This window comes from Anarrhichthys ocellatus, unplaced genomic scaffold (assembly GCF_004355925.1).
Source record: "Anarrhichthys ocellatus isolate YVR2014 unplaced genomic scaffold, GSC_Weel_1.0 scaffold1, whole genome shotgun sequence".
Taxonomy (NCBI): domain Eukaryota; kingdom Metazoa; phylum Chordata; class Actinopteri; order Perciformes; family Anarhichadidae; genus Anarrhichthys; species Anarrhichthys ocellatus.
Genome location: NW_022280031.1, coordinates 9,948,084 through 9,968,051, shown reverse-complemented (window position 1 = coordinate 9,968,051; position 19,968 = coordinate 9,948,084). Strand labels below are relative to the sequence as shown.

At 43.6% G+C, this 19,968-nt stretch overlaps 2 protein-coding genes across 5 annotated transcripts; one reads left to right on the top strand and one right to left on the bottom strand.

The window, feature by feature from the left end:
* Positions 1-270: 270 nt before the first annotated feature.
* srpk1b (SRSF protein kinase 1b) lies at positions 271-15,629 on the top strand. 4 transcript variants are annotated; one of them, XM_031848395.1, is made up of 16 exons: positions 271-329; positions 1,018-1,072; positions 9,286-9,413; positions 9,668-9,776; positions 9,995-10,082; positions 10,175-10,262; positions 10,908-11,014; positions 11,219-11,384; positions 11,854-11,879; positions 11,985-12,219; positions 12,308-12,715; positions 13,057-13,151; positions 13,321-13,428; positions 13,526-13,595; positions 13,813-13,905; positions 14,225-15,629. In XM_031848395.1, the coding sequence occupies exons 1-16, from the start codon at positions 317-319 to the stop codon at positions 14,407-14,409; spliced, it is 1,974 nt and encodes a 657-aa protein (XP_031704255.1). In that variant the 5' UTR covers positions 271-316; the 3' UTR covers positions 14,410-15,629. The 4 variants fall into 4 exon arrangements, with proteins under 4 accessions (XP_031704255.1, XP_031704245.1, XP_031704265.1 ...); XM_031848385.1 differs by lacking the exons at positions 271-329; positions 1,018-1,072 and adding an exon at positions 1,099-2,331; XM_031848405.1 differs by lacking the exons at positions 271-329; positions 1,018-1,072 and adding an exon at positions 1,100-2,331 and having other exon boundaries at positions 12,308-12,673.
* A 583-nt stretch (positions 15,630-16,212) lies between these two features.
* lhfpl5a (LHFPL tetraspan subfamily member 5a) lies at positions 16,213-19,704 on the bottom strand. The gene is made up of 3 exons (XM_031848485.1): positions 19,302-19,704; positions 16,846-17,082; positions 16,213-16,223 (listed from the first exon to the last, which is right to left on the bottom strand). The coding sequence occupies exons 1-3, from the start codon at positions 19,702-19,704 to the stop codon at positions 16,213-16,215; spliced, it is 651 nt and encodes a 216-aa protein (XP_031704345.1).
* Between the last annotated feature and the right edge of the window lie 264 nt (positions 19,705-19,968).

The following is a 19,968-nucleotide window of genomic DNA, read 5'->3' as shown; positions in this document are numbered from 1 at the left end:
CAAATGCGTGTGGATCTCAGGCAGACAAACTTAGTATCTTCCTCTAAATCTCTTGTTAATACTCGCTTTTATCTAATGTCTTTTTTTAACTGGTGGTCAATTATTTTATCTTGTTTATATCTTGATCTATATATTTTTTTAATCATATTTTTATTGTAAAGTCCAGTTTGTTATTATAATTATTAGCTGTTGACAGTTTCTTCACACTCCGCCCCCTACAGCTCAACTCTGTTGGATCGGTCCTTTTCGCGCACTTTAGAGTTCTGACATTTCCAACGGTCCTTGAACGCAGCGTATCTCCTGCCTGCTTAGCACCATGGAAAGAAAAGGTAACGTTGTTGTAACTTACTCCTAAATGCGTTTCACACATAGTACTTGAAACACACACACGCGCATTTCTTCAAGACAATTCTCTGGCGATTTATTCTCATAACGGTTTCAACCGCTGTAACAAACAGCGTAACGGCTCGATGGAAAGTAAAAGTGGACCATGCGCTCTGCTGTGTGTTAACAGCCTGCTAGCTCTAGCTACCAGACTAATGTTAGCATCTGGTCGTGGACAAGTATGCGCCAAAACTTTCACCCGGGTCAGAGTAAATCAATAAGCCATAGTGTCCCCATTAACGTATACCAGGACCCGGCATGATAATGGACAAAACCATGTTCGACATACACGCTGAAACGCACCACGTTACTGTTAGCAGCTAACTTAAATCACCTCTTCCACGGGGAAACACACCGCCAAGGCCGGTTCACTCAACGTTAGCTTCTCGAGAGGCGTTGACTCAAAGCTAAGTAACCTGCTAGCTCTACGCAGAGTTAATAATGTCACCGATAACTACGAGTATCATACACCTGCAGCCACGAACACACCGGGTACTCTTCTCTCTCAAATCACGAAATACCACGTTACCTAATAGCTTTGAGAAACAAAGAGTGTCGTGTTTAGAGGAAAAAACAGTGAGTTGTAGATATGGGTATTTGCGTTATAACTGTTTTTTTCCCTTATTTGTTTAGTACTCGCAATGCAAGCAAGGAAGAAGAGGACACGGCCAAGGAAACCTGGAAAGAAGTAAGTTGGAAAAACATCCGTGTTGTCATTTCAGAGGTGACATTCAAAGTAGGAGGTTCACTCATGAGCTGCTCAGCTGCATTTTCTCACATGACTCACTCAATAACTCCTCTAATGAGACTACACTTTCACCTGTCTGTGCTGCAGGAGCAAGTCACACACGTATACTGTTTATATGTATATGTGTATATATATATATATATATATATATCCCCATGCTTTGATCCCTCTCATCAGTCTCAACCATCTCACTATCTTCACGCCAGTCCTACTACCTCTTTTTTTTCTAGAATCTTAAATCTCAGCTTAGTTCCTCAACAATCTCGTCACTCTTTAATTGAAGGGATCACATAATTTATCTCTTAGCCAAAGATTGTCATCCTTTTCTTTCTTTCTTTCCTTTTTAAATAACTGCATGTCTTGCTGCAGTCTCGTCGTATCCTAAATGTATAGTCGAAGCTGGGGGACTAATCTTTCCAGCTGTTAGTAAGCTACAGTTTCTCGTACTTGTTGTGATAAAGTAATTTAAAGTTAATTCCAGGGTTGACTTGGAGCCGGGGTTTTCAAAGTCTGTCATCCCCCCTAACAATGGAGGTACAGATGACTGTCACTGGATTACTTTGATACCTAAAAAAACATAAATATGCAATGATTAACAAGCGAGTTCTGGAGTTTCAAGGAGCATCTGTTTTCTAAAACTTCTAAGTTTATTTATGAACATTTATCTTATGGTTTTAAAGTGCCTAAATTGCCTCCATGAGCTGTGTGTCACAGCCACTGCTGGACTTATAATCAGGCCAAACTACCATGACTGACGTCCTGTTGTTTTTAGGACACCAGCATACACCTGTATCTTTGTCCCCGCCCCCTCTTGTCAGTGATGCTGTGCAAGAGTTTCTAGCTGAAATGCATCATTTCTGTCAATAACCATCAAGCAAGGGGCGAGCATCCAAGCATAAATCAACCCCCCTCCCTCTCTCGCTCTCTCTTTCCCTTGCACTGATTACGCTCCTTCTCGCTCTCGCGTTGGTCGCTTTGTTGTGGCTGCTTTGCTGAGAGGACGCAGCAGCAGCCACCGTTCAGTCGAATAGAGCCAGGGGAGAGGAGAGCAGACCCGGTCCCGCAACCACACCGAGCTTTAACGCACCACTCGCTTTTGCAAAGTTTCGTTTAGTACAGACTTGTGTCATGTGGCTCCTGGACTGGATCTTCTCCATCAATACAGCTGTGGTGAAGTTAGCCAGCGGTCTCACGGGCAAGTAAGTAGTGCAATAATACGTCTCATGTTTAGTGTATGAGAGAGTGGAAGCAAGATTGAAGGAAGACGAAGTGTCCCATGCGGATCGTCGGTTTAAACAGAGTTTGGCTGACTTATTGATTGGCTGATCCGTTTTTCATTAAGGAGCGGATGCTGACTGTTGCTGCTCTATGAGGTACCTGACTACCCGCTCATGTGGGTGAGAAGAGGACTGACTCCCCGGTGGATTTGTGCTGCCAGCTTTTATTTTTTTCACTTTTATTCCTGCATTACAATATATTTGTATGCGTCACTTCAGACATGAAATCACTTGTTTTTCTCTAACTTTCTGTGCCTCAGATGTAGTTTTTGGATTACATGTGCACTCAGGAGACTGACCAGGAATAGCCAGCGCTGCAGAGTATTTACCAGCACGGTTGCGCTCGATTGTTTTGTGCTTTTATCTCTCCCCCCACAGCCGCAGTTCATTACATAACCCATCAAATCTTTCATCATCTGCGGCCCACTAAAGCTCCGTGTCCCTCTATTTCTCTCTCTTGCCATCGTCCTCACTGTGCAGGTGCTGAAGCGAAGGTGCTGCAGCACACTCGCTTCCACTTTGTGTGCATTTTGCACCCTCAGTACAGTTACCTCGTGCTGCCGTTTCATTCTGCTGCTCAGGCACTTGTCATTGATTTTATCTGGAGGGAGGGGAGGAGGAGGAGGAGGAGGAGGACGTTCACTTTTTGGCCACATTCCATCCCCCAAGAGCTCTCTCCTCCTCTGTGCCCTTGTTTGTTTTGCTCCAGAGATCTGATGGGGCTGGATGGGTGGAGACAATACAGCCAGGAGACACTGACACACACTGTCATGTCAGATGTGTGCACTGCGGTGATGGAGATGTCAAGTGTTTGTGGCTCTGTATTACCTTTCAGCCTTCATTGGCCCGGGCTGCAGTTAAACGGACCATTTAAAAGGCCCTTTGTGTGCAAGACGGTGTCAGCTTCAGCTTCTGAAGAGTGGTCTAAAGAGATGTAAAAGTTCGACAAGATATGGAGTGGGATGGTTGTTGTTGGTCTAAGTGAGGCTGTAGTTAATATTTTTGAGACAGGCCTCTCCTTTTCATTAGTGTCATTGTGTTACGATACAAATGACTTGACGTATGTTATATATTGAGTTGTGTACTTACAGTATCCCTTATGTTTTCAAACGTGAAGAAATCTGTGATTTTAATTAGGGAAACAGTGTGTTTCGTCATAAATTAACTTTTTATTCTGTTTTAAGCCACATTTTTGGCAAACCTATTTTAGATGTTGGTGATTATTCGTTATGTATTTCAAGCGAATGAAGGATTTTAATCACTGGACGTCTAGATTGTGAGTTATCAGAGAAACAAACGGAGCACAAGCGGCAGCTCAGCTTGCAGCCTCTCCAGAATGTCCAGCATTCACCGAACAGCTTCGGTTAAGTTTTAACGCGAAACCGGTTTTATTCACCTGGTCCGTTTGTTTCGGAGAGAAGGAGACATCGGCAGATAATTCGGCTCTCGGTAAAAAACAACCTCTGAACACTGAAGGAACCGAGAGAAGCTGAATGGTGGCCATTAGGTTCACATGTTGCTTATCCAAGGATGTCCCTCCATCTTGGGCATCTTCAGGTGTTTTTGCAGGAAGAGCAAATGAAGTAACTCCATTACTCGCCATCAAAAATGACATCACGGAGATTGAATCCGAGGAAGAATAGCTGCACTATATTGGCACCACTGCTCTCATGGCAAAACCCCACAGACCTACTAATGTAATGACATATTACTGGCTGATCATTGCTGATCTGTATTGTTTGTTTATAGCTGCCGGTCTACAAGTGCTTTAGACTATTATTATTTTTTCCACCGTCCCAAAAGTGATTTCAACTGCTCTGAAGTCTGTAAACCATCAAACATTCTGAATGTTTTACTTTGTTATCGTCGCCTGTTTGTTTGCTTGTTTTCCTCGTAAAAACACACCATTCAAATGATAAGGAAATAAAAGATTGTATTGTTATGAATTAAAACAAATCTGGTCATTAGTAGTTTTAATGGTGTATTATAAGCTGCTAGAGGTATTGTAATCGGGTCATAATTCATCTTTAATAAGCTATGTTGTTGTGAAAACATCTCCTTCAAACAACTGGATTTATTAAAGTTTCTCCCCAAAACTACATTTTACGAGATTACATGTGAACACATCATGATAACGTTATAATAATAATAATAATAATAATAATAATAATACTCATTTTCACTGAACAGAGCCTGAACCTTCTCTCTCCTGCTGATTTAAACACAGACTGGTCGTTTTTAATGTAACATTATCAGAGATCGGCGACTAGAAAAGCATAAATGCCGATGTTCTGATCGCATATTTTACAGAATATCGACGGATGATGTCAGTAAAACTCAGTTTCACACTGTGATGCTTAACGTTACACTGTGTAATTAATCTGCGAGGGGGGGGGATCCGTACTGATGATCAACAGTGGTCCATTACACTACTACTACTGACAAAAGCATGAATGACTAACATCAACAGATTGGTACTTGATCCACATAATGAAGCACTTGCTGGGCCTTAACATTGACTCTGAATGAAGCTTAAATCTGCAGCTCTTCACCAACCTTTTTAAAACGTGTATATATATATCTCTATCTCTATCTATTAAATGGAGCCATGACAGCGATTCCTTTTGAGGGTGCTCATACATTTGGGACATGCCTCTGGTGGTAGGGGGGTTGTCCTCTGTGCAGCGGGGGCTTGTGTACAGATTGAAAAACAAAACCGCATGTTTCATTGCCTCAAGCATGGGATTATATTACGGATTCCCTTCCGATTCCTCTCCGACATCTAGTGGTTCACATCGACTTGGTTGTGGTAACATGAGGAGCAACGTACCGCGTGTACAACAAGCAGGAATGGTGTTGTTTTGGTCAGACGAGGAGGAAGGGAGGGGGTTGATGTCGTCCCTCACCTGCAATGCAGTGCTGGGCTGCATCAGCCAATCACGTCCCAGCTGTCAGTGAAGGGGGCCGGCCCAACGGCTGACGACAGCCAAGGAGAGTTGAGAGAGAGAGAGAGAGAGAGTCAGCGAGCGTGCTCCAGGACTCAGTCTCAGTGTTCAGCCTGCAGCAGAGCCCCCACATTCCTCCTCTTCTCTCTCTTCTTCCTCTCTGCACCAGTTTTCCCACCACTCTTTTCCACCCTCTTTCTCCTCTTCTCATTCTGTTTGCTCCCCCCTCTCCTCTGTAAATCTGTGCTTTTCAGTTGTCAGCACTGCTTGCGCTCTCCTCCTCCTCCACTCTACTTTTCACCTCCCATCCTCTCCTTTACCTTCTTTTGGTCCTCTTTATTTCTCTCTCTCTCCTGGCGGATGGAGTGAGAAGGTTTTTTTGACATCTCCACTCTCTCCCGTCCTGCTCCCTCCATCACGTCCCATGGGCATCCGTGCATCTGCCAGGTAAGAGCAGGACGTGTATGTGTGAGTTTAGGCAGGCGTCACAGTCAGTTAGAGGTTTGTCTCAAGGCTCCGCGTGTTCAGAGTGTTGAAGAAGTCCTTGAATTGTCCGGCTTTTTGTTCAAGTTCACATTGTCTGGCCATCAGAGGGCATTGAAGTGTCCGACTGGCGATGTACCGCAGTGAGGAAAAAAACTTGAATGCACAATCTTGAAGGGCCCTGCTGTCTTTTTGCATTAAATGTGAGAATGCTCATGTTTGTTTCAATTTGCAATTTTTATGTCGTGCATATTTGGCAACTATTTAACCTCCACCATTCTGTCCCTCCATCTTTTTTGCTCTCTAATTCTTAAAAACAGTATTCACTCTGGCAGGTATATTTAGTTCTAGTCGGTGTCCTGGGATCAAAGGTCCATGTGTCACTTTTTAAGCTTCATCCCTAAGATCTCTATTTTTAAGAGATTTTAGCCAACAAAAATGTAACATGTTGGTGCATAGTTATCAACAACCAGGAACATTTTCAAAAGTTTAGGAAAACACTTTAGATTTGAGTCTTTTGTTCCTCAATATTTGAGTCAAATGTAAACATTGTGAACAGTTTGGTCTTGTTTTATTCAAGACAAAGTATTTGAACGTCTTCATATCCATCATCATCTGACATTAGCCGGACCACAGACATCTACAGTATATCTTCAGTATCTAGTCTGTTCCTTCAATGCAGCAGGTGCTGCAGAGAGCTTTTCAATGACCGAGATCAACCTGATTCTTTGCAAAGATGCTTCTTCAATACATGTCAATGGTTTATCTTATCACTTTTGTTTCATACCTTTTGTATCAATAACATGAATAGATTCAGTCGGTCAGGAGACTGACCTCACAGTGTTCTGATATGTTTGCACACGGTGTGCATGCGAGTAAATTAATAAATGTAGTGTTGTTTTTTCACTTTTCCCACATCGTGTGTGGGCTGATACACTTCTTGCTTGTAAGTGCTGAAATTGCTTCAGCCACAATCACAATGAGGCCCAGAGAGAGACTGGAGGCCACACACGTCTCTTTGAGTAATATGAGTTAATGAGAACACAAAACCCACAATCACTGAAGCAGTTGTCTCGTCTCTACAATGGTGCTGTCGAAACACAGGGAGCCCCAAACATTAATTTTGGTTGAAACCATTCTGAGCAAATGTAAAACTGAGTGTGTGCCCACTCCAGTGACACCTTTTCCTTTTGAGAGAAACATCTCACAGCAGATGGATGAATATGTAGAAGCATAATCACAGAATGAATAATAATTATCATCTTTCTTGTCTCAGCCTTTTCTCCGAGGAGGCTTCCTCCTACACAGTCGGATATATCAGCAGGCTACTATGATTGGTTGATACCTGGATTATTGCCGACATACCAGATACAGCTTATAAATTCATGTTGGCAGAAGTCCAAACAGAGGTTGCAGTACATGTTTTGTTTGCTGCATTTTTATACATATTTACTCTGTAATGTTGATATTGGTGTCTGCATTAACAACTCTAAATCCTTCCTTTTTTAACCCTGTTCCTGAGTAACGGTATTAAACCGTTGAGTTGAACATGACGCAGCATTGTAAGCAGGCAAAGATTCACCCAAAATGTTACCTCGTCTTCTGTTGCTTAGACGTAAGCCGATGAACTGATTAACTAGGCATGCTAATCCTAATGACATTTAACTCTGTTTGCAAGCACATCCCAACAAAGTACCATTAGCCAAAGCAATCAAACTGATTCATTTTGTTTTTCTAGCATCACATTTTAGAAGAAATGGCAACAAACCCAGTTCTGAGTGAACTGTTTTCTTTAGAGAGTATGTGATGTGGCAAAGTCAGCTGCTCAGACCCTCTCATAGCTTAAGAGATAACGTGACTTGCTTTAATTAGCTCCAGCACCGAGCAGTGTTTACTGTTTGACTCGGCATCTGAAACCCAAACACCAAGTCCAAATGTAGCACACAGGCCTGATGTGCTCTGTAATGAATCCCATTAGGAACACGAGAGATTCTGCACGCAAGACCGCAGTATAGTGAAGAACAACAATGTTGTTTGTGAAGTAAAACATTGATTGGCTGACGAGTTTCTCTGGCTGTTACTGATTGGTTGAAGGGTGTCATAAAGTTTATTAATTGGTGATATATGATGATTGTTACACTGTGGTTCGGATTCAGTGGGAGAGACGGTGACTTCTTTCAGCACCATGGACAGCACCAAGAAGATAGTTGGTACAACAAACCTAAAGCTATTCAGTTTGTCCAGAAACAAGTCATTTACTTATTAAATGACAAAACGAGGACGAGATGATGACGTATGACAATAGTTAGACTTAGTAAGTGACTCGGGGAGCTTATGTAGGGATCCTAGTTCATAGTACCTGCTGGCTGGATTCTCTCCTCAGGAGAATCTGGTTGTAGTTACATGCTGCACCATCTGCAGGAGCCTCTTGTTTCACTTGTTAGATTTGTAGCTTGAATCCTGTGTGTCTCTGTTACTCTCCAATGAGCTGTCCTGTAACTGAATAATTCATTCCACTTTGTTCAGATTCACACAACGCGACATGCTCGCTTAAACACCGTATAATCACCATCAGTTATTCAACAATACAGTTAATGTTTAATGGTATTGGGTCTCGTTTGAAGGAGGCTTATTGTTTGTTTTGATTATTGTGATGATGCCGCAGCTTTCGTAGAAAAAAAAGATAATCGTACATCTGATCCCTTCCTGTACTTCCTACTCATTGTGTAGCCGGCTGACACTGATTCATGAGCTTTAAACCGGATTTTTTTTCTCATCCGTTGTGTTTTTCAGTGAATTAAAGTTCCATGTTTCAGTGAGCTTTCACAGGAGACCAGTGTTTTTGTACCAGGCTTCAAAGAGAAAATATAGGGACAGACATTTCCTGGTATTTTAAATTGTTTAAAGGTTCTCTGCAGTTATGTTGGCTTCAAATGTCTAAACATGATGACACAACAATGAACAAAGTACTAGTAATAAGGTGTTATTATGTCGTCCTATATCAGTGAAAGACACTTATTGATCTTCAGCTTTAATAGCGTGGTGCTCTGATCTCAGGTGTCGCGCCCCGTAGCATTAAAAGCATCTTTTCTGTATGACTGTCTTGGAAAAAAGTCTTTTTTTCTCACTGCTTTCTACGGTCTCTTCTTGCTTATGTGGCTGTTATTACAGAAATGGGCTCCTGACTTATGCTTGCAATTTATTCATTCATCCACTATATCGCTACCGCTCTGTACGTTTTGTTTAATTTGGAAACATCTCTTTCCTCTCAGTGTCGTATGATTTCTGTTATTCTCTGAGGCAATCGGTCGTCTTTCACCCCTCTCCCCCGCTGTCACCCTCCCTCCCTTTTGCACTTCCGTCCCTCCTCGCTGTCATTTATGTTCCTGTCTTGCCTTTTCGATTTCTTGTCTCCATTACCGCCCCTCTCCCTGTCTTCCCCCCTCAGACCAGAGCCTCATGGTCGTGGGGAGCGCTCTCAGCCAGGCCAAGCAGACTCTCCGCTCCCAGAGCAGGACGAGGAGATCCTGGGCTCTGATGACGACGAGCAGGAGGACCCCAACGACTACTGCAGGGGTAGGAGTTGTGTATATATATCCAAGCCAATAAAACATAGCATCAATACAGTGACATAAATGGTTACTTTTGTATAGTATTGGCATATATTTTACACATTACTGTGGATAAAGGACTATACATCTCATTTGATGTAGCGATAAATGTGTTTTTCTCTCAAATCCACTTTGATTCATGTTCATACACACACTGTCATACGCAAACATACAATAACTAAACGTTGTTTGAATGTATCTGCATCTTTCTTGGGTCAGGTGGATACCACCATGTGAAGATTGGAGATCTGTTCCACGGGAGGTACCATGTGATCCGGAAGCTGGGCTGGGGGCACTTCTCCACCGTGTGGCTGGCCTGGGACATCCAGTAAGTTTTGCTCCTAAACTTCACTGCGTGAAAGTTAGATGCTGATGTAAACAAAAGGGCCACGGATTTTAGCCATGCTGCCTATAAATAAGATATTATCATATTATTATTATGATCTAACCCTGAATAGTACGTATTGAGTATCATGTTGCAATTACAACAACACGTCCATGTGGTTGAGTTAAATCCTTGATTTTGTGGGGGGTTTTTTTTTTAAGGGAGAAGCGCTTTGTGGCCATGAAGGTTGTGAAAAGTGCTGAACATTACACAGAGACGGCTCTGGATGAGATCAAGCTGCTCAAATCTGTAAGCCACACAATCACCACGACATCAATATGTTCACACAGTCCAGTGATTCCAGTGTCCGCTACTTTCACAACCCTCTGCGTGTTTTCCAGGTGAGAAACACAGATCCCAGTGACCCCAGCAGAGAGAAAGTGGTGCAGCTTCTAGACGACTTCAAAATCTCTGGAATGAACGGCACTCGTATCCTTTTGTTGTTTAGAAGTTCATGTGTGTTCCTAAAATACAGAAATCCACTTGGCGCATACTGATACATTTTCTGGCTTTGTCAACCCATAGTTAACACTGTAGAGGGTTTTCCGGTGCAACAACAGGAACTTAAATGCTTGGTGTTCTGTTCTTCTGTTGCTGTCTCAATGTGATGGTTTGGACGTACTGATTACACTCATTCCAGGCCAGATAGCCAGTTCCGTGTTGAACATCCAAGGGGTAAGACTGCATCTCGTCTGGCATTCATTCAGCTCATCCTTGGGATTGTGCTCGAAGGCCAAATTTGTCTGCATTACTTTTAAAAGATAAGCATATCTGAGCGAGAGCTCTGCCAGAATTACAATTTGAGGGCCAGTCATTTGGCAGTCTCCTGCATATTTATGACAGATTCACACTCCGCCTGGCTGTTAATGGTTCACATATGTTCATCTGACATTCGGCTAGCTGTGTGCCTTAGCACGTCTTTAAGTGTCACAGTGTCCCCCCCCCCCCCCGATGTATCAACACTGGCTCCATCCCCGTCTCAGGCACCGCGCCCCGACAGAACTCAACCACTGTCGATTGAGAAAGCTATGAGGAAGTGGCATTGTATTAGTCCTTGACTGTGCATTTCTTCAGATGTGTGCATGGTATTTGAGGTGCTGGGCTACCACCTACTGAAGTGGATCATCAAGTCGAATTATCAAGGCCTGCCCCTCCCCTGTGTTAAAAGCATCATACAACAGGTACTGTACAGCTGCACCCAAACTTTGTCTATAAAATATCACTTAGGAAAAATTGGCATTTCATGTTTTTGGACTCTGGATTGCATTATTCATAAACTGGTTCATTCCAGTGTAAGATCACAGAAATCTTGATTTGTCGAGAATTTACGTATTAAACTCCGAAACATCCGTCATTTTGACACTCCTGACTTTTCTGCGCTGCAGGTTCTGCAGGGTTTAGACTACCTCCACACCAAGTGTAAGATCATCCACACAGACATCAAGCCAGAGAACATTCTACTGACCGTCAACGATCCCTACATCAAGAAAATGGCCGCTGAAGCTACTCAGTGGCAGAAGACTGGCGCTGCACCTCCCTCGGGTTCTGCAGGTTTACAACCTTTCTCTTCCTCAGTGCTTCACCGAGCAGCTTTTGTGGTTTGATCGGCATGTAGCTGACAGCAAAGACGTTTGCTGTTTAGATTTAGCAGCAGGTCCAATGCTTTTCATTATTTGACTGACATTTTACTGACACTAACTATGAGCAATTATCCTCAAGTATTGCCATTAATACGACTATAATCATAGTGTCTGTGTGTGAGATGTAGGCCTTGAGAAACTCTAAAGCCTGTGGAAGTTTCTAATAAAAGAATGACGCTGAGCTGTCTATCAGAATGAGTCACCACTGGAGTGTCCTGCTGAGTCCATTACTACAGCTCAGTGTGAATCAACCCCGCCACCTGGACAGAATACTAATTATAGAGAGGCGACGGACACGCCACGAATGTCGCTCCCAAATGTCGCTCCCAAATGTCGCTCCCAAATGTAATCCCTTTTGGTTTGTTTTCTGTCTCCCACAGTGAGTACAGCCCCAGCACCCAAGCCAGTAAGTTATGTTTTAGTTTTTTACTTAATCGAGTGACTTGAATACAAGTTAAGTCAGAATACACGCTTAGATGTTCTTCCTCTCCACTTGATTCTCTTTTCCAAGATGGCCAAAATGTCAAAGAACAAGAAGAAGAAGATGAAGAAGAAGCAGAAGAAGCAGGCAGAGATGCTGGAGAAGAGGATCCAGGAGATGGAGGGAGGAGCTAATGAAGGAGAAGAAGAGGAGGAGGAGGAGGACGACGAGGAGACGACGACAGAGGCCGCCGAAGATGCGACTTCGTCAGCCACCCTCTCCATGTCTGCCACGCTGCAAGACATCGCTAACCATACTGTCACAGGTGAATGGGATGGAGGGGAGCGGATAACTGTTTTAGTTGAAATGTTTGTGTTGATTTATCGTTCTAAAAGCTCCGTATTTTACCACAGACCCGACTCCTGACGAGCAGCCCCAGCAGACACCCGAGGTCAATGAACGGAGAGAGAATGAGAGCGGAGCGGAGGTGAAATGCAACGGTCACGCTTCCACACCGGAGGACGACACCAGTCCAGAGGTACAAGGGACCAAGCAGTCGACGGAGGAGCAGGAGGACCAACAGAACGCAAACCAGCCAGACAGCAACACAGAGACCCAGGACACGTTAAGTAACAAAGAAGAGCATCAGATCTGTAACGGTACACCCGGGGACGCCGACCTGCAGCAGCTCCCAGCCTCGCTCGGCCCAGACTCTGTCACGGTAGAGCTGAAGGAGGGAGACGAGGAGGACAAGAAGGGGGAGGAGATGGACACTCAAGGTGAGACCAAACGAGGGGAGGAAGAAGAAGACAGCCAAGACGGTTAGTTAAACCAAATGTAGGGTGATCCAGTATATACTCTATGATGTTAGAGTGGCCCGGACAGTTTTTAGTAAGAGCTGGAGGAGAACACACTGCATCAGAAAAGAGGTTGGCGTTCACAAAATGCCATCCCGGACATTTGCTTGTAAAAAGTTGTCCTGTTAAATATAATCCTTGGATTTTTATTCCCAATTGTTGGAATGACTCAGTGTACTCATGAGCATTCTGCCAGCTTAGACTTTCTCGGTCGTCTCTCATGTTTCTATATTTGTCGGCCATTCTTTGCCTGCTCCTCCACCTCACCCTCCTCTGTCCCTGTCTCCCTCTACTCTCTTTAACAGGAGCATCAGGCAATATGTTAGTGAACCCCCTGGAGCCTCTTAACGCTGACAAGCTGCAGGTTAAGATCGCTGACCTCGGCAATGCCTGCTGGGTGGTGAGTGCAAATTCACACTAGCACTTTAAATTTTTCAATGAAGCACTCTTGTTGCGCCCTTGAAAGAGTTATCGACGGTGAAGATTACCTGAGCTTTTAATCTTTCGTAAACACCTGCTCAGTTATGTCTTTGTTGCCTCAGCATTCAGGATTTCTCTTCTTCCCGCAGAACAAACATTTCACAGATGACATCCAGACGCGGCAGTATCGTTCTCTTGAGGTGCTGACAGGAACCGGCTACAGCACACCGGCAGACATCTGGAGCACAGCGTGCATGGTAACACAGTCACAAACCTTTATTTGATTAAACCCATACATCTGCCAGTTATTAAGTTCATGCGTGTATGTTTTTTTTTTTGTTTTTTTATCCTCAGGCCTTCGAGCTCGCCACCGGAGATTATCTGTTTGAACCCCACTCTGGAGAAGACTACTCCAGAGATGAAGGTCAGTGTCTGCTTCTCCCGAGACATCGTTTTTTAACTAGAGAGCTACTCCAATAACCAAGACACGCTGACATGAATGTGAATGCCCCGTTAACATGGGAAGTCGTAGACGTGATGTAAATTCTACAGACTGCAGTTCTTCAGACCTTCTTTGAAAGCGTTGTGTTTCCCTCGGTGCTTCATCAGCTGTGTTTGCTCGTCTCTCTGCCTCCCTGTAGATCACATCGCGCTGATCATCGAGCTGCTAGGTAAAGTTCCCCGGAAGCTGATCCTGGCAGGCAAATACTCCAAGGAGTTTTTCACCAAGAAAGGTAAACATGCCGGCCCTGCCACCAGCTGTCTGTTGTAGCTAAATCCAGTTTAAAATGTGCTCAGGTATTTGGTGCTAAAGTTACTTTTTCAGGCGGTTCCCTTGAGGGCTCAAGGGAACCGCCATCTGCTCAGTTATGAGGGCAGGGCTTCCAAATGAAATATAGTGCAGCTATTTCTAGTTCATAGAGGTGGTGCAGTGGGTTTATGCCAACAAAAAAAAACACTCTTTATTGATACATCACTGTCATTTTGCATCCTAAATAGGTAATACGCTAACATTCGGCATTGCAATCATTGAAATGTAACGTTTCCTCTCAGGCGATCTGCGTCACATCACCAAGCTGAAACCGTGGGGTCTGCTCGACGTGTTGGTAGAAAAGTACGAGTGGTCCAAAGACGAGGCGCACACCTTCAGCACCTTCCTGCTGCCCATGCTGGACTTGGTGCCCGAAAGGAGGGCCACCGCGGCCCAGTGCCTCTCCCACCCGTGGCTCACGTCCTAGAGGCCGGCCGTGCACACCTCCACCCTCGTCTTGTGAAGGGATAAATTAGGTTTGAAGATCCTGGGCTTGAAAACATCCAAGTAAACAAACACGTTCATGTCTGCAAGACCCTGTGACTGCATCGTGCCTGCATCCTCCCGTCGTGGCTCTCGGAGGCTTCCCACACACACTTTCACAGTAAAAAGAGAGAGAGACTGCTGCCGAGTCTTGGCCCTGGTTTGGATTACACTGGTGACTTCCGATATTTATGGCTCTTTTCTCTGGCTGTATAGGACTTATTGACCTCGCCCTCTTTTTTTCTCCTGACTCCAGCTCTTTCTGTGCAGCACATTTCTTTCTGTATTTTTAGCTATAGATAATGGACTGATGGTCAGATTTAAAAGGTTGCACTTGTCTACAAATGCAGAAAAGGGCAGGATTATAACAAACATCCAACCTACATACTGTTATCAGTTAGGTCATTAATAAGCCAAATCTGTCTTTGTTTGCCAGTCGTCTTGATAGCCGTGCCAGCTTTTTATGCCTTTGTGTGTCATGTGTGCAAAGTGCTCAATAATAAGTGTGTAATGCTAACAGCCCCGATGAGAGACTAGTAACATTCGTAGCACTCTTAAGTTAGCTTTTGTACATTTGTATACTGGCAGAACTACATGATTGGAACGCATAAAGGAAAGGGACTCATCACAAATCGCACACTATTTTTCAGGAAACCCAAACTGTTTCAGCATCACCTGATGTGTTCTTTTTAAAAAAGCACTTAAATACACAAAATAATGTGGAAAAGATTCCGATGTTTCATACCTGGATCACTTTTTCATTTTTGCTCCATATAAGGTATCCCACATTAACAGTCAAAGCAAACTTCATGTGTGTGCACCAAAGAGTTGGCCTGTTTCGTCTCCCTCTCTGCTCTATATGTTGAAGGCACAAGGTTTGAGCATTTTTGTTAACACTTTTTGGCGATGCCTCGAGGAATATTCAGGTGATATCCAGTGAAACTAAAGGTGTCGAGTGTTTCCACTGCACACGGAGGTGTTGGATTTGGGAATAGATTGTACTAAAAACAAACGCTGTAATCATGCTTTGACTCTTCTTAAAACCATTTTGCTTGTTTTTTCTACAAAGTCTCTTCTCCTTCTGTCCACGTCTCCGCTCTTAATCCGATACGGTTTTTTTTCTGTAGGGTAATAAAAATAAACATTTTTCAAAATTTAACTAGATCATATTTGCCATTGCAGTGTTTCCGTCCTCTGACACACACACATACATATGCAGGGGTATAAATCCCCACGTTTCTGTCGTTAACATAATGCATCATCAGGACACCCAGCGGGCAGACACAGTCAGATTTTATTTTCACTGAGTACTAACCCATCCATGATCAACATTTATTTTGAGAATTGTTTGGAGCATATTTTATTAGATTGTCGAACCAAAATCATTACAAAATGCTCCTTGAACACATCACAATTATTAGTTCCTGTCGACTGATGAACTTACATTTTAAGGCTGACGTGTAGAACAGCCCGCTAAGCACTTATGACAATTCTCTCCGTAGTAACGAGGATCTGCTCCGGTCAAGCAAGTTCACTTGTTTCAGTGCGAAATGCTGGAGCGTATGGTCTGAGCTGGAGGTGGACAGTGACTCCTCCCATGTTTTCAAAGTCAGGATGAACTTCGTGTAAGTTATTTTTAGATTGTAATTAACTGTCCCGAAGCCCATGAATACATTTGAATCCCTCGAGTCGGTTGTGCTCCTCATGAAGCCTTGTCCATCTCTTCCCTCCGTTGTCCACACAGGGCCTAGGCGTTATCTGCAAGTGGGAGAAAAACATTACTGCAAAGGGAAGGAGATGTACTGTAAATGTCAGTTCAAACACAGACAGATATGTGTCAGTAGCTCAGCTGAATATAAACATTAACACCTAACAAGACCAAGAGCCTACAGCCCTGCTAGTGGCTCTGTGAGGCTGTCCTCAAGCAGCTTTGACCCGATGCTCGCATCAGCATGCAAACATGCTCACCATGATACATCTAGCATGTTGATGTTTATCATCTTAGTTTAGCATGGTGGCATGCTAACATTTGCTTAATAGCACAGCTGAGGCTGACAGTGTTGGACAAATGCTGATGATGAGCTGATGATGGTCCTAGATGAAAGGTCATGGGATCTGAAGTATCATAGTTAATCATCTGGTAAATATGGATGGCAAAGCAATGAGTGATCATTTATACAGAGAGCCTCTGCTTCACCTCTTTCCATTGTCCCTCCAGGACTTACACCAAACCCTCAGAGCTTTAACCTTCCTCCTGCTACCTCCCTGTCCTCCAGCCTTCTTCTTCCTCTTGCATCTTCTTCTCTCCATCTAAATATCCTCATCCAGCCTTTGTCGTCCTCTGTCACCCCACTATTTTACTCTCCCTCCACTCGGATACCTTTCCCCTCCACCTGGAAGTCCTCTGGCAGCAGCTTGTCCTGCCGGCTGCCCAGGCTGAAGGCCAGGAAGGAGAGGATGAGCGAGTCCATGATGCTGATGATGGCCAGGATGTAGGCCCAGCGCACCGTGCAGTTGCCCAGGGTGTATTTGTCGGTCCGCTGGCCACACATGCGCTTCACCTCGTCCGAGTCCCAGCCGTCGGGGTAGATCATACAGCCAATCACCATGCAGGTGCCTGAGAAGGAGGGAATTTTGGTTTAAAATCGGGTACTTTGACATCAGCACTCACTCTTAGCTGTTGAAAGTCTGTGCATGTATTCAAATGCTCAAACTTTCAAGGATTTTGATGGAATTTACTGCTGTTCCTTTATACTGTTGGTTGGATAAGTCGAACATTGTTTGGCGTCACTTTAGGCTCTGGGTAATTGTGATGGACTTTTGTCTCTAGTTTTTAATTTTTACAAACCAAACAATCAACGGATAAAATAAACAGCAGATAAAGGAAATAGTCATTAGTTGCAGTATATAAAATAGTTCAAAGCCAGCTTCACCTCCGCCAACTTACTGCTTACACATCAATGCATAATGAATCATAATGATAGTAATATAACTCACACTGGCCCTCTTTCTCATTAAACACTTTTAATTTTAGTACTTTATATAAATTTACCAGATTATTCTTACATTTACTTCAGTAATATTTTCAATCCAGGATTTGTATTGGGGTATTTTCCCAGGGTGGTATTAATAATTGTACTTGAGTAAAGGATCTCAATACTCAATCCTCAACTGAATGTGTTTGATTTTTAGATACTGACAAGCTAACTGGTAAAAACGCTTCTTGCTGCTGTTACCACAACCACCTTCTCCACCTCCAACGCTGAAACAGCAAACCAGACAGAGAAGCCGCCGGAGAAATTAAATATACACTCCACTCATTCAGGTACACACACACACACACACACACACACACACACAGTTGAGTTGCCTAGCAACTCCAGAGTATCTCAACTCCAGAAAGATGAACTTGTTCATCCATTATTAACTCTCGCCCTGGTGCCGTCCCACCTAAGCACGAGGAGCCACGTGAACTATCTGGTGACGAGGTGAAACGTTAGAACACACTTTCACTTGCTGAGCCTCACACACGACCTTTCAACCTTTCAACCTTTCAATGCTCACTTTCTCAAGTCCCTTCCTTCATTTCAATATTAATCATTAAACTGCAACTTCTCATCGGCTACTAACACGTCAAGTTAAATGTTGACACCACCTGAAACAATTGGGACTCAATTATTGCATTACCCTGTGTACATACATGATCAAACCAGTTAATCAAAAGGTTTTGTTTCGAGGCCGGCACCAGGCATGGCCATCCACCAAAGTTAGGGGGAAAAAACACTGACTACTATTGAGAAATATCCTTTCACTGAAGCTAATTTTGGTGAATAACATATTTTATAAAGCGCATACATCAAGATTTACTACGCACTATGAAAGGAGATGAAGTTCCTGTTATACAATTTAAAAAAGAATATGGGACGTTTAGATTTTGTCTGAGCCATAGCATCTTTAAAAACAAATTAATTCATGAAAGTTCTGTGGAAAAAAATGAATAAACATGGTTAATTAAAGGCTTGAATAGATTACAAAAGATATAGGCATATTATGCATGTGTGTGTGTAATATACAGACATAAAAAGTCTGGCATTTATTGGAGCGCACTCATGCACACTGAGCGGGTGTGAGAGGCATGAAGAGGAAGAGGAGAAAGTGTAACTGCACACCTCCAGGTCCACATCATTAGTTTCATTACAGGCTCGTCCTTTCACTCGCAGCTACATCTGTTCACAAGCTGCTTCATGTTTCCAACACAGGATCATGTTTCCCTTCTGCGTCTGTTAAAGAGAACTACTGGAATGTAGCTGGAAATGGTCTTGCAATTTCAGTTTCTTTCAGAGTTCTTTCTATGCCTGAACCTACTCGTCGTTTCTTTCTGTATAAGGGCCTACAGTTAGTGGTGGCAGGTGTTCTGAGATTTTGGTTTTGTTTAATGTCGTGCCTTTGAGGTGGAAAGTAACTAAGTACTTCCATAAACTAATGTGATATGAGAAGGTCCTCACTGGTGTGGTAATAGAAGTATGCTGGGTGTGCAGACATGAAAAGAAACTCAAAGAGATAACAAGTCACAGATGCAACCCATAATTTGAAACAATACATTGAAACAATACAAAGTTCATATATTTTTGTATCGTTTTTGTACTGCATTTTGTTTTGTATATACAAAAAGTTACAAAATATATAGGATTAAAATGCTGATTGCCTTTTAATAATGTGATTGAAGAGGCTATATTCTAGTGTACATGTTTTTATATGAATCATATAAACTGCCAGGCCCTTTTTTGTAAACTTCTCTATTCAGCCACAAACTTTGGGTGAAAACCTGGTGCTCACTGGAGGCCAACTGCATCCACGCGCAGATCTTGTAGACGCTCCCCGCGTTGCAGAAGAAGAAGAGGCTGAAGCACACGATGCTGCCCACCACCAGCAGCATGGAGATCCCCACGAAGAACATGGCCGTCTTGAAGGCGCCAGACGGGATGGAGCCGAAGTCCAGCGCGCTCCCTTTGCAGGTGAGCTCCGAGGTGAGCGCGTTCCCGATGCAGTAGTGGAAGAGGCCGAAGTATCCCGCCTGCGGCGTGTTGACGCTGTCCCCGATCCAGTAGGGCTGGATGAACACCACCACGGTGATGATGGAGAAGGTGATGGTGGACACCGTCCACAGCACGCCCACGGCCCGGGCGTTACGCACGTAGTTGGTGTGGTAGATTTTGGCGGCCTCCTGAGCCGGGAGCATTGCGACAGAGAGGGCTTCTCAAATGTCTCTGAGATGGTCTGAAAAAGAGGGAAACTCCTTTTTCTTGGATTGTCCTTCTTCTGTAAACGTCTTAAAGAGTGAACAGGAAATGCCCTTTAGTTTCCTGGATCAAATATGACGTTAGATGGTCAATAATCTGTCTTTGTAGTTAATGTCACGACAGAAGTATTAAGTCTCCATAAACCGACTTGCAGTAACAGCAAGGGTTTTCTCCAGTGTGTTCAATGTGTTTCCTCTCGGCTG

What these genes read in the sequence shown, in the direction of transcription:
- srpk1b (XM_031848385.1), top strand. Translation starts at nt 2,261, where the DNA reads ATGTGGCTCCTGGACTGGATCTTCTCCATCAATACAGCTGTGGTGAAG. An exon ending in ACCTCCCTCGGGTTCTGCAG is followed by an intron (nt 11,385 to 11,853) that starts GTTTACAACCTT and finishes TGTCTCCCACAG; the next exon opens with TGAGTACAGCCCCAGCACCC. An exon ending in AGACTACTCCAGAGATGAAG is followed by an intron (nt 13,596 to 13,812) that starts GTCAGTGTCTGC and finishes GCCTCCCTGTAG; the next exon opens with ATCACATCGCGCTGATCATC.
- lhfpl5a (XM_031848485.1), bottom strand. Translation starts at nt 19,704, where the DNA reads ATGCTCCCGGCTCAGGAGGCCGCCAAAATCTACCACACCAACTACGTG. An exon ending in GTGGATGCAGTTGGCCTCCA is followed by an intron (nt 17,083 to 19,301) that starts GTGAGCACCAGG and finishes CCTCCTTCTCAG; the next exon opens with GCACCTGCATGGTGATTGGC.